General features: G+C 44.6%; 1 protein-coding gene across 1 annotated transcript in view; it reads right to left on the reverse strand.

Moving 5' to 3' along the window:
• Positions 1–12,145, reverse strand: part of LOC311100171 (protein scribble homolog) — a 119,661-nt gene extending 107,516 nt beyond the window's left edge. Inside the window, exon 1 of the mRNA XM_084140974.1 lies at positions 10,928–12,145. Within this exon, the coding sequence (XP_083997100.1) occupies positions 10,928–11,086 (159 nt within the window). The 5' untranslated portion in view covers positions 11,087–12,145. The remainder of the gene's footprint in view (positions 1–10,927) is intronic.
• Positions 12,146–14,946: the final 2,801 nt, after the last annotated feature.

Consider the following 14,946-nt stretch of genomic DNA (forward strand, 5'->3'; position numbering starts at 1 on the left):
CCTGTCTAGCTTTTATTTTGGTGATTGTTCATTCTCAAAGATTATTTTAAAAATATGTCCACTATCTTTTCTAGTTATAGGGTACAGTCGCGGCCATTGCCAATGTACCCATAAGTGCAAAGCGAGAAGTAAAAGCAGGAAGTGTACCCATCACACTTTATACACTGCTCAAAAAAATAAAGGGAACTCTTAAACAACACAATGTAACTCCAAGTCAATCACACTTCTGTGAAATCAAACTGTCCACTTAGGAAGCAACACTGATTGACAATAAATGTCACATGCTGTTGTGCAAATGGAATAGACAACAGGTGGAAATTATAGGCAATTAGCAAGACACCCCCAATAAAGGAGTGGTTCTGCAGGTGGTGACCACAGACCACTTCTCAGTTCCTATGCTTCCTGGCTGATGTTTTGGTCACTTTTGAATGCTGGCAGTGCTTTCACTCTAGTGGTAGCATGAGACGGTGTCTACAACCCACACAAGTGGCTCAGGTAGTGCAGCTCATCCAGGATGGCACATCAATGCGAGCTGTGGCAAGAAGGTTTGCGGTGTCTGTCAGCGTAGTGTCCAGAGCATGGAGGCGCTACCAGGAGACAGGCCAGTACATCAGGAGACGTGGAGGAGGCCGTAGAAGGGCAACAACCCAGCAGCAGGACCGCTACCTCCGCCTTTGTGCAAGGAGGAGCACTGCCAGAGCCCTGCAAAATGACCTCCAGCAGGCCACAAATGTGCATGTGTCTGCTCAAACGGTCAGAAACAGACTCCATGAGGGTGGTATGAGGGCCCGACGTCCACAGGTGGGGGTTGTGCTTACAGCCCAACACCGTGCAGAACGTTTGGCATTTGCCAGAGAACACCAAGATTGGCAAATTCGCCACTGGCACCCTGTGCTCTTCACAGATGAAAGCAGGTTCACACTGTGCACATGTGACAGAGTCTGGAGACGCCGTGTAGAACGTTCTGCTGCCTGCAACATCCTCCAGCATGACCGGTTTGGCGGTGGGTCAGTCATGGTGTGGGGTGGCATTTCTTTGGGGGGCCGTACAGCCCTCCACGTGCTCGCCAGAGGTAGCCTGACTGCCATTAGGTACCGAGATGAGATCCTCAGACCCCTTGTGAGACCATATGCTGGTGCGGTTGGCCCTGGGTTCCTCCTAATGCAAGACAATGCTAGACCTCATGTGGCTGGAGTGTGTCAGCAGTTCCTGCAAGTGGAAGGCATTGATGCTATGGACCGCCCTTTCCCCAGACCTGAATCCAATTGAGCACATCTGGGACATCATGTCTTGCTCCATCCACCAACGCCACGTTGCACCACAGACTGTCCAGGAGTTGGCGGATGCTTTAGTCCAGGTCTGGGAGGAGATCCCTCAGGAGACCATCCGCCACCTCATCAGGAGCATGCCCAGGCGTTGTAGGGAGGTCATACAGGCACGTGGAGGCCACACACACTCCTGAGTCTCATTTTGACTTGTTTTAAGGACATTACATCAAAGTTGGATCAGCCTGTAGTGTGGTTTTCCACTTTAATTTTGAGTGTGACTCCAAATCCAGACCTCCATGGGTTGATAAATTTGATTTCCATTGATAATTTGTGTGATTTTGTTGTCAGCACATTCAACTATGTAAAGAAAAAAAGTATTTAATAAGATTTTCATTCATTCAGATCTAGGATGTGTTATTTTAGTGTTCCCTTTATTTTTTTGAGCAGTATATCTATACTGAACAAAAATATAAAATGCAACATGCAATAATTAAATCCGTCAATTTAAATAAATACATTAAGCCCTACTCTATGGATTTCACATAACTGGGCAGGGGCGCAGCCATGGGTGGGCCTTGGAAGGCATAGAACCGCCCACCCACTTGGGAGCCAGGCCCAGACAATCAGAATGAGTTTCCACACAAAAGGGCTTTATTAAAGACAGAAATACTCCTCAGTTTCATCAGCTGTCCGGGTTGCTGATCTCAGACGATCCCACAGGTGAAGAAGCCAGATGTGGAGGTCCTGGGCTGGCGTGGTTGCACGTGGTCTGCGGTTGTGAGGCCGGTTGGACGTACTGCCAAATTCTCTAAAATGACGTCGGAGGTGGCTTATGTTGTATGACAAAACTGCACATTTTAGAGTGGCCTTTTATTGTCCCCAGAAGAAGGTGCACCTGTGTAATGACAATGATGTTTAAATCAGCTTCCTGATATGCCACACTTGTCAGGTGGATGGATTATCTTGGCAAAGGAGAACTGCTCACTAACAGGGGTGTAAACAAATCTGTGCACAAAATTTGAGAGAAATAAGCTTTTTGTGCGTATGGAACATTTCAGGGATCTTTTATTTCAGCTCATGAAACATGGGACCAACACTTTACATGTTGCGTTTATATTTTTGTTCAGTATAGTTTTAGTCATTTAAGTTTACACTTAAAGTGTTTTTTCCATCCAGAAAATATATTTAAAAATACAAATATTGGGGACTTAGGCAACCCGGAAAGAAATGCTTAGGCAGCCCTCCCAAGGATTACAATGGAAGAATAACCTAATGCAGGGATTTAAGAGTGGGACAGGGGATGAATTAATGTGTTATTTGGATCTCACATATCCAAACAAAACACAATGCTGACTTGTGAAAGAGACTGCTCTTTGCTCATTAAACAAATGATTCATATCAATACCAAAAAACTATGGAAATGGTTACAGGGCATTCAATATTAGCAAAGTGGTCCAAAATTGCCCTTTCCTTTGAACTGCAATACTGACCCAACGCTGAACACAAACATACACAAGAGACTGGAGAGAAAAAAGCACTCCAATCTAATCTGTCCATTTGTGCTCTAAAAGAGACCGGAGTAGAATGAAAGAGGAGGTCCCAGAGGAAACTCTCTCGCTCGGGCGTATTCGCCTGATTGGCCTGTGCGTGTGTACGGGAGGGCAGACAGAGTGGGGGACTGAGGGCCGTTTTCACGAATGGGTGAAGCCCTTATCTGCCCCTTGTATGTTGACCCATTTGCTGATTTGGTGGGTTATTACTCTAGATAAAATACTTTGGGCTTCAAATCTTTAGATTTGGTCTAGTTGCTGGACAGCGTAACATAGGCAACAGCCTACATTACACCATGATGTATCACCCTGCTAAAGTTGGCTACTTAGCACCCTCCCTAATAAATGCAGGCCAACTGGTTACTGCTCTGCACTAATCCCCTTAACCAGGATAAATGTGTCGAAACACGATTTCCTTAGCCCAGTATTTCCACACACACCTGCAAATGTCCTCAAACAACCCACAGTTTAGATTTATCCTAGAGACATGAAACCCTACTGAGAATGAATGAGAGTAGGTATGGTCCCCTACAGAAGACCACATGTAACCACGCCAGCCCAGGACCTCCACATCCGGCTTCTTTACCTGCGGAATCGTCTGTGGGGGGAGGGTCTGTTGTGCTGAGGACTATTTCTGTCTGTAATAAAGCCCTTTTGATTGCCTGGGCCTGGCTCCCCAGGTGGTGTACCTGGCTCCCAAGTGGGTGGGCCTACACCCTCCCAGGTCCACACATAATAATAATAAAATAATATGCCATTTAGCAGACGCTTTTATCCAAAGTGACTTACAGTCATGCGTGCATACATTTTTGTGTATGGGTGGTCCCGGGGATCGAACCCACTACCTTGGCGTTACAAGCGCAGTGCTCTACCAGCTGAGCTACAGAGGTACACATGGCTGCACCCCTGCCCAGTCATGTGAAATCCATAGATTAGGGCCTAATGAATTTATTTCCATATTCTGATTTCCTTATATGAACTGTAATTGTAGCATGTTGCATTTATATTTTTGTTCAGTATAGAATTAATAGAATGGGCGTCCCCATTCAAGTAAATTATGGCATAATGAGTGGACTGGCAGCCATTGCGACTGTACCCATACGAGCAAAGCAGGAAGTAAAAGCAGGAAGTGTACCCATCAATATGTGCTGAGATTTGTTGATTCAACTCAACTGACATTACAACAAATGTATTCCATTGCATGACCCACATCAGTTAACATAATTTGAATGAACATTATACATTACCATGGAAATTATTCAATCACAATCCCAGGCAGCCATTGCGAGTGTACCCATGAGTTTACTAGTCAAACCGCCAGGGTAAACTGTTCCAAACCCATTGTATTCATCGTTTGCTACAACACCTTGATTGTTTCAGCAAGGGGCAACAAAGTTTCATCACGTTGTTAGGAGCCTATGTTAAAATCGCAGAAACAGACTCAACCGCACTAATGCCTGGCCATCCCTTCTTCAGTCAACTGTTCATTGCAAAAATAATCAAACAAATATTGTTTTAAACGGTTATGGCGTTTTTTTTATTTTCATGACCATGACAGTCTTCATCCATAACTGTCGGTTACATGGTTATACAGTAATTGTGCCAGGCCTAGATGCGAGTGACACTTTTAGCTTACACTGCAGCCACCCCATTAACTAGCCAGCTCCTCAGATCTCTACCTACAGTGTGTTTTCACGCGTGTTTGTTTACTGAGCGTAAATTATCCTAAAACAGTAATAATACAGGGAGAGACCTTCTTCAAACCTGTTCTGCAGACTATGGGTGCACACATCATCCACCACACCCACCAAGCATTTTAAAATCAGTCAAAATGTACAGGACAATGGGAGACCAATGGAAGACCAAGCAGATATATTCTAGTCGCAATGTAGCAATAGCAAGCCTGCTGCTCCGATTGCATTCTGATAAATGCATCGTTGTGTCTAACCAGAAAGGCAGGGAACTGAGAAAGTGCAGCTGCAAGTGTAGCCGTAAATTCTGACGGGGGCCACCGGGCCAAGTTACTGACAAGTTTATCAGGAGAGGCTTTTAACAGTGACCTTGCCTTTCTCCATAAAAAATATGAAAAAGAGACTATGTCCTCATGTGCTTTACTGAAGGCCTGCCCTGTTCTGCGGCCAACCTTCGGTTTGTGCAAATGTCTGTTTCTGACTGGTGTGTTTTGAGTGTAAATGCCAAGCCAAGGGCAGGACAGAACATAGAGTGCTGGGACAAAGAGCCATGATATTGGATATGAGTGACTAGGTAGAGGATGTCAGGAGAGGCTGAATGGGCTACTATGTAACCTGTCACAAGACTTCAAGACTGTTAAAAGATACTTCCCCCGGCCTCCTCAACTTGATCCTACAGAGCGGGCTGGGGAGCACCCACATCCATTTCCTCACAAGTGCCTAGGCCGGCGCATTCACTCTCACTAGCACGAGAGGGAACCACTGATAAAGATGTCCCTAACAAGGACTTTCACATGAGCGATCCATCTCTAGTCATTTACAGAGCTAGGAGACAACGATGTAGCCCTCTGCTTCTCAGAGACACACTTCAATTAGTCCGTTTCAGCACTCACTGGCATTACAAGGCAGTTGTATTTGTGAAAACCACCGAGGAACCCTACTTAGCAGCAACACAAAAGACGCATTAAGGAATAGTGAGGATTAGGCATTGCGTAATGAGAAAACAGAGCTGGGGCTTGATGTTAAGGGCTCAGAAAATATGGGCGTGGGGGGGAATTCCTGACCGCTTGCGCTCTCCAAGGGTCCTTTTCGGTTCTGTTCTGTATAGTAGTACAGAAGTAGGGTTCTATGGAGGCAAGCCTCTTTTTGTGGCCAGCCTTACTGTGTGAAGGCCTAGCCCGTTCTGTTTGAGCTGATAGGGTTGCACAACTTGTCCCAAGCATGCAATTTAGTTCTTCCAGCACAATACAATGCTCAGTAATATTTCTAAAGGAAACAACCTTATCAGGAAAAACACCCTGGACCGGAGCCATTCGATAAAACGAGTCCCAAAGCAGAAAGTTTGAATACCCAAGCCGACGCGGCGAAAAATCTGTCGACGTGCCCTTGACCAAACTCTTAACACTCATTTGCTCCAGGTGCACCGTACTACTATTGCTGACCATGTAAACCAACACATTTCACTGCACCTATCCGATGTCTGTGACAATAAAACATTTGTATGTACTTTTCCACATGCAAACAAGAAAAAAGCAATATAGTACACATAAGCCAGGGTTGCCAGGTGGAGCTCAAGAAACCCACAGTGAACCTAAGACCTTGTCAGAGCATCTGACTCTCCATCTGTTCACACTTAAATCCCCCCCCCCCCCCCCCCCCCCCCCCCCAAACCCTATAAAGCAAATCTACCCCCTACACCCCCCAGCCCAACCCCCATGTAACTCTGTGTTGTTGTTTTTATCGCACTGCTTTGCTTTATCTTTGCCAGGTCGCAGTTGTAAATGAGAACTTGTTCTCAACTGGCTTACCTGCTTAAATAAAGGTGAAATATTAATATTAAATTAATATTAAATAAAGGTGAATTTGCCATCATCGCATACATCCAATTTAACTTCTTGACTGTATGGAGAAAATGAATGCCTCATGAGTTGTGTGTGCCAGGTGTCATTGAGCATTGCTCAAGCAGACTTAGGTATAGATATTGGGTCCGTTTCCATGGTGATGGCCTTAGGCCACCCTGCAGCCCACCTCTCTCCACAGTGAAATTTTGTGAAGGTGTTGTGAGACGATTATTGTCAATTATATCTGGCACACACGGCGGTGCATTAGAAGGAGAAGACGGAGTCGTTCCATGTCATTTCAGCAAGCCATGATACCCACCATCTCAGATTGTTCTGAAATAGTTTCTGTAGATAGAAACAGATACGATTAGCATTCCTATAACATTATTTGGCTCTGAGAAATTAAGTTAATTGATTGCACCCAAATCTGCCCTTTAATTTATTGGCTTGACATAATATTAAATAAATATATTACCCAACATCCGATCATTTGAATGAAATGTATTCCTACCATTGAGTAAGACATGAAGAATACAATAAAATGGTTAAAAGCCACCCATAGAACTCCCAACACCAATCCCGCCCCAACAACCAGTATACAGTATCAGTTCTCTATGTCAGTAGTATGGAGCGACGGCTTGGAGTATTGCTGTTCTTGCTACTTCCACACCCTTTTATAAAATGTTGCTGTTTATTAAATGGAGAACAAATGGAGCACAACATTATCTTTGCAACTTTGGGTAGAAAACATGCAGTCATCCTCACAAGTTAAGCCAGTCCTCAATGGAAGAAATTCAGTTTGCCCTCTCTTAGCAACCTAACGCTTCAACCCAACTCACATTGAATAGTCCAACAAACGGCAACTCTCTGAGAGGGCTATCCATATGGTGCAATTCTCATATGAATACTTTTCCTACAAGCCCAAAACTTTGATGGAGAATTGGGCTAGTGAATAAAATGTGACAACCCGCATGGCAGTTGTGTTTTTCAATAAAATGATTAGAAAACATCTCTATATGTAGTTTTACCATTAATCCCAACACCATTGACATTGCAAAACACTATACTGTGTGAGTTTGGGACTTTTAACCTTGAAACCATTAGAACTGCTGTAGCCTAATGGTTTGCTTGTTCACCAGGAATGGACCAACTAATCCAGACCTTTTTGGAAGGGAATAAACCACACACAGAGGGGACGTTTCCTGATTAAGCCTAAAAGAAGGATGCTGATATGCCCTGATTATTATTTTTGAGACGTCTGAATAACAAACAAACAAGCACGCCAGCCACCATGGGCAAAATATAACCCAGGAGGACTTGTCCATTTGTTAACAAGAAATTGGCACTGTAGAGAGATAGAAATGCCATAAATAGCTGTCATAGCATGACAAGGAGAGCCCAAATGAGATGAATGAGAACACGCGATCATTTTATGTTTGAGCGTTCTTTTAATGCAGTGTTTTCTCCACACGGCCCTTTCATGACCCTGTATGGACCTTTGATGGCCCCCCCTCTCTCTCCCGCTCCGAAACCCTCCTAGGACTGCAGGCAAGGGGACCATATGCTTTGTGTCTGCACGCAACACGGCCCCAGACATGCGCTAGAGCTGCTCTGTCACACCATATTTGTCTCTCGGCTTAAGCCAGCGCTGTGTACAGGGGTCTGTCGGTGTGCGTTAGCGGTCCTGATTGTATGCCTTCTGCCAGCCTCATGGCCCCCTGCACCACCAGGCTCACGGTGGCTGGGCTGAGCCAGGCTGAGTCAAGCAAGCCAGGCAATGCACCCTTGGGCACAGCCTCCCCCAGCAGCTTCGATCTGTGTCAGGAAACCCCAGTCTGCATCTAGCCTAACTAACAGCCAGATTAAATATTAAACAACTGGATGTCTGTGTGTGCTTTTGTGAGTCTTAAAGCTATACTGAGCTGCTCCCCCAACCCCCTCCCTCTGTTTATCAGTCTTTGTCCCTCCTCCAGTGAACATGACCGCATGAGCCAAGTCTCAGCCCGCTCAGTTTAGTAACAGTCGTCCCTTGGCGAAGTCAGCACAAACAACCACACATGCTCTCTCATCACTGTTACGTCTGGGTACAACTAAAAGACAATGCGTAAGTGACACTAAGACAGTGAGGTCTAGGGTGACAAACCAGATTGTTTTTACTGGATTGTGAACAATTGCATTCTGTCAGCTAACTTGAGTAAGAAATGCAATTTGTGCTTCATTGCCTTACATACTGGTGCTTACATAGCTTAATAGAATGGCCTGGGACTCAGAGCATGACTAAAGTGTGCTCAACAGAATAGCGTACTACTTAGGCCTATAAGTGAGCTCTTACACTGGTGTTCAGACTCTTGCTAGGGATTTTTGTGGATCTGCATACTTCTGTTGTCTAAGCATAGCTCCTTATGACCTGGGATTGTGGACAGACACTACTGGTGCCTGTGCAACTTGCTACTCTCCCCACCACCACTGTACATCATTAGCCATGTCTGAGAGCCTGACTCATAATTTCTGAGAAGCAGCCAATGACTAAAAAGAATGGACAAAGCCATCAATCACGTGATACCATTCATTCCTATATGAAGACTCAATAGAGCATTGAAGCCAAATGACGTCAATTAAGATGGCGTCTCATGGAGACATAGCATGCGCAGTTTGAGCTACTCCAGGAAGTGACGTTGCAGCCTCTCTCAGTGCTGCCCCCTCTCATTGAGTAACTCAAGTTGAAGGCACACCGGGGTTCTGCAGGCTGCCATTAGCAACTAAATGATCCTTATAACTTCTTCTGTGTGCGATTTTAAAATAAATCAGTTCAAGGACATGCATCTGGTGTACTAGAAGCAAAGAAGATTGACATTTCCCCATTCACTATAATGGGGGATTGTGTTTTCTGCGAACAATGCCTGCAGTACCGCGATCGGCCTTGAACTTCCATGGCTTCAATGAGAGGGGGCAGTTGTTCTCTCCTTGCAGCAGTACATCTCACACACCCTTCGCTCCTCCAGGTCCGTCTCCCTTCAGCAGCCCCGCAGCAGACTAAAAACGATGGTGACAGGGCTTTCAGTTGAAGGGCTCCGGAACGCACTTCCAGACCAGTGGAGGCTGCTGAGGAGGGGCTGATAATAATGGCTGGGACGGAGCAAATGGAATGGCATCAAACACATGGAAGCCGTGTGTTTGAGGTTGTTGATACATTTCCACTGATTCCGCTCCAGCCATTACCAGGTGCCCATCCTCCCCAATTAAGGTGCCACCAACCTCCTGTGTTCCAGACACTATAAGGGCTGCAGAGTCTCTGTCCTCCTTTAAGGCACAGCTCAAGACTGTGCTGTTCAGAAAAGCTTTCAAAGACCTCTACTAATTCTGTTCTAATTTCCTCTGGATCTGGCGACACCTGTATATAGCTTTGATTGTTGTCTGCGTTCTATGTTCTAGATTGTATTTTTTTTGTTGCGCCTTGGGTCTGATAAAAGCACTTTACAAATTAAATGAATAATCTCTGATGAAGTCTAGAGCTCCATTATCTTCCACAGCCATTCCCTTACACCGGAGCAGAACAATGAACACAGCTGCAAATTGAGGCGAGAGTCAGGCCACTGATCCGCCCAAGTGCTCTGGTGTAAATGAGTATGTTGGGAGCTGGAGGGGAACAGAATGCATGGCCAGATAACCATCCAACTCCCCTAAAAATAAACAAGGGCCATGCAAGCAGAGCTTTTGTCATTTTTCATGTAGGAGGAGTGTGGGTGGGTGGAAGAGGATGAGGGAGAGACTCATTCCACAAATGCCTCCCCCCTCTTGGTTTCCAATCGGTTCCGTGCTATCCGGAATCCTTAGGACATCCCTACCCCATTGAAGTTGAAATGTAAAATGGTTAGGGTTTTGGTTAGGGTTTAGGGTAGGGACGTCCCAAGGATCCCTGATAGCACTGACCGTTTCCAATCCCACTGGACCGTGCAGTTATTGCAGGCAACGTAGTGCGTGCCAGCCAGCTCCTTTCATCAGCTGAGTCCGTCTCCACATTTGATATCAGGCAGCACACCCACTCCACTGCAGCATGAGCCTCTGCCTGTGACTCCAACAGCAAGCATCCAAGGCAGGAAGAGGCCCGTTTCTCCTCGGATTCCTATTCTCTGCTGACATCAATTTTAATCTGAGCACAGCGCAACCAGCCTCCTATCCCAGTTGCTTTGATTCCCATTGTCAATGGTTATGCAATGCAAGAATAGGACATACAGGTAACATCATACCTTTCTGTGTATACAGTCGTAACCCCCATAATATGAATGGAGCTACAACATTCACCCAAGACAGTGTTTGGAATATGAATAAATGACATTTAAGCCACAAAATAAACAATGTTCTTCCTGCATTAGTTAGTTACTATGCTCAGTTGATTAAATACTGATGAAGTTGACTAATGTTTACAGATGCGTGACAGGCAGACAATCAAAACATCAGCCACCTGTCCCATGGGGGTTTCTCATGGTTGCATGCCTAGATTTGACCATGCCTGATAATGATTTGGACGGCCAAGATAGGCCACAATGTGTGCCTAATGATAACCACTGGTTGCTTACTTTGGGTAGATCTCGGAGTTGGTTGGCGTCGAGGAGAAGCTCCTCCAGACTGCGGCTGTAGCGGAATATCTCTTCGGGGACATTTTGCAAATTGCAATGTCGCTTGTCCACGGACTCGACGTGGCGGTTACAGCGCCACAAAGGGATACACTTCAGCATGTCCGGCTGCCGTATGGATTTGGTTGCCGGTGCTACTCAACAATCCGCATCGGAGAGAGAAACGGGTAAAGGTTGTGGGGGAGGATGGAGAGGACAAAATATCGACAGTGACAGATAAGACTGGACGTCGAAATCCCGCTGCTCCCACGTCGATCCAAAGAGGACAAAAATCCGGTTAAAACCAGGGACAGAAATAATTCCGATCGTCAATTGATATCCCAATTCCAGTCCTTTTCGTTGGCTCTCAGCGACTCAAATCCAACTAAAATGTGATTGATACATACAAATAGAATATGAACTTTAGCTATCTTCCTTCATTGTTAGCTTGCCATCATACGGTTTGATGATAATCTAAAAACACAAACTACTAAATTAACGTTATCGTTTTCATTTCCATAGTTGTGTGACAATAATAAAAGCAGCCCAGCCACCGTTAGCTAGCACTAGCCCATTTGTTATTTGATACAAGGAAGCTGACCTGTCCAGCAAGATAGCTAACTAACTAGGCAAATATTATTTGTTTCCCCGTTACAAATGTGTGTTCTGCTGCTTAATGCGAATAGTCCCGTGTAAGCACACGGAACGACCTCTCGAAGTTGCGTATGGAGAGATGGAACTCGTTTGTGTCGCGAGCTAGTCGCTAACGTTAGCCACCTTGTGATCTCCCGTGTCTCTTTAAGCTACGGAAACAAACTGCAATATAACGACCTTCCAAATTCGAAACTGACAATTGGCAGTCTTTCAATAGCTATTTGCACTAAAAGAATAACTAGAAGTCATATGAAACGTTTAAAGTAACAAATGTTGAACCCACAATATCAGCAACAGGATTATTTTCACTAAACCGGAGGTACCGCCGCTTTGTGGCAAGCTGTGCTCGTCTGGAGGGCCACACAGAAGTCTGAGGTGACGCGGGCAACCTGTGTGGGTCTTCGGGCTTTTGGCTCAGTCTTCATTTAGCGAACAAACCTTCGCTATTTGACAAAATACCGGTCTGAACGAAACCTCTGTAGTTAAATACTCCGCTGGGGAGCTTCCTCACTTTCCGGCCGGGTGTGTGGTGCTGTTGTAAGAATGTGGTGGGGAGTGCTAACCACGACCTTCCAGCTCCGCCCAGTGGCTCCTCCTTATTGTTGTTGTGGCTGGGTGTGCACGATTTACACCCCCTTCAACTGACACCTCCCGAAGATGCAAAGACGCACTTTCTACGCCGCTCATCTCACGGCCCACACGTCTACCTACTACATACTCAACATTTACTTCATAGTAATAGACATCAAACTAGAGATAATATTGCACTATTTTTATAATTGTGGATTCTTGGTTTTTGGAGGACAACTACCGCCCTCCACGCGGGTATGACTGCGTACGCCGGCCAGCGCGGCCACATATATATAGGAAAAGAAAATGAAGTGCATCCATTAATTACTTCTCCCTCCCTCGGCAAGCACCCAAAACTGCACATCGGTAATAGCGACCCCAAGGGCCTAGGAGGTCTTCAATATGCCTTTTAGAAGATGGTTGCCTTTAGGTTCGTAGTGAAACCACTCTGCTTTTGTTTCTTATCAAATTGCCCCATCTAGCGGTAATGAAAGCGAAGTAGACTTAAATTAAACCAAATGCGTAGGCCTATCGTAGATTGTCAAGAGTGAGCCCGCTGACAGGTAGATATGTGACCTCATTCATGCTTGCTGAGGAACACAACTCAGTTCTCTCATATGGAGATGGAGTTGAGTATTGATAACTGGTCGCGCGATTTGCTAGTAACATTGAATCCCTGTCAGTCGATATATGTCAATTCTGAAAACGCTTACCTGTACCTATGTTTGTCCTGTACAACTGCAGTCCTTCTGCAGGGTGATAACATTTATACTTTTAATACAACTTTTATATACTGAAAAAAAATATAAACGCAACATGTAAAGTGTTGGTCACATGTTTCATGAGGTGAAATAAAAGATCCCAGAAATGTTCCATATGCTCAAAAATATTATTTATCTCAAGATTTGTGCAGAAATATGTTTACATCCCTGTCAGTGACCATTTCTCCTTTGCCAAGCTTCTATCCCCCAGCCATAAGACTCCTGAACATCTAATGAAATGGCTACCCAGACTATTTTCATTGCCCCCCCCCCCCCCCCCCCCCTCCCTCTTTTAAGCTGGTGCTACGCTCTATTTATTATCTATGCATAGTCACTTGAATAACTCTACCTACATGTACATATTACCTCAATTACCTCGACTAACAGGTGCCCCCGCACATTGATTCTGTGCCGGTACCCCTTGTATACAGCCTCGCTATTGTTATTTTACTGCTGCTCTTTAATTATTTGTTACTTTTCTTTCTTTCTTAAAACTCCATTGTTGGCTAAGGGCTTGTAAGTAAGCATTTCACTGTAAGATCTACACCTGTTGTACTCGGCGCATGTGACAAATACAATTTCATTTAATTACACAGGTGTACCTTGTGCTGGGGACAATAAAAGGCCACTTTAAAATGTGCAGTTTTGTCACATTTACATTTTAGTAATTTAGCAGACGCTCTTATCCAGAGCGATTTACAGTTAGTGAGTGCGTCACACAACACAATACCACAGATGTCTCAAGTTTTGAGGGAGCATGCAATTGGAAGCTGCAGGAATGTCCACCAGAGCTGTTGCCAGAGAATGTAATGTTAATTTCTTTACCATAAACTGCCTCCAAAGTCAGACCACATGTAACCACGCCAGCCCAGGACCTCCACATCCGGCTTCTTCACCTGCGGGATCGTCTGAGTATTTCTGTCTGTAGTAAAGCCCTTTTGTGGGGAAAAACTCATTCTGATTGGCTGGGCCCGGTTCCCCAGTGGGTTGACCTTGCTCCCAAGTGGGTGGGCCTAGGCCCTCCCAGGCCCATCCATGGCTGCGCCCCTGCCCAGTCATGTGAAATCCATAGATCAGGGCCTAATGAATTTATTTCAATTGACTGATTTCCTTGTATGAACTGTAACTCAGTAAAATCGTTGAAATTGTTGCATTTATATGTGTTCAGTATAGAATACAACCAACGTTTTCCTAATTTGTGTTGCTCAACTGGAGACATAGCGGCCTTGACATGTTACATAAACTGAGATTCAACTGGCACAAGCACATTTGTGCTGAGTTGAGCAACACAAATAAGGAAAAAGTCGGTTTTCCATAAAAGTTTTGATTGAAAGTATCAATTTCAGCACCCCGCGGAAGGACCGCAGTTGTACAGGACAAACATAGGTACAGGTAAAAGTTTTCAGAATTGACATTTCTACAATTATCGACGGATGGTGACTCAATGTTGCTAGCAAATCGCGCCACCAGTTATCAATACTCCGCCTCGGTATAAGAGAACAAAGTTGAACTTTCCTCAGCTACATTAATGCTGGACAGTTGAAGTAAAGTTACCAACACGTTTTCGTGCAACACTTGCAAAGATACAGTATGATTAAGCCTATAATAGGCTGCAACCAGTCAATTATTCAACCTTGAAAAAAAGAGCCTTCAGAATCTACAGACAAGTTTTAAATAAAAAAAGCTTTATAAAACTTTGAGAATTCCATAAACAGAAACTTGATAAAACACAATAACAGATCTCATTCAAATGTGTTCAATGCATGTCTATGCACATACTGTATCTAAATTGATTGAACTCACTTTATAAAAACTTGAGGAAATGTTTTTCCCCCAAACCAGTGATGCTGACAAAAATTAAATATTCATTAGTGGTCTTCAGAGCCAAAGGTCAATAATTGCAGTCATAGCTACTGTATATTTAATAATTGAAATTTCAACTGAAATGACTAAGTTCTGTTGAAATGTCTAGAAATGTGGAATATTATTTGAAATCAG

Source organism: Coregonus lavaretus (assembly GCF_964263955.1).
Source record: "Coregonus lavaretus genome assembly, chromosome: 2".
In the NCBI taxonomy this organism is placed as follows: Eukaryota; Metazoa; Chordata; class Actinopteri; order Salmoniformes; family Salmonidae; genus Coregonus; species Coregonus lavaretus.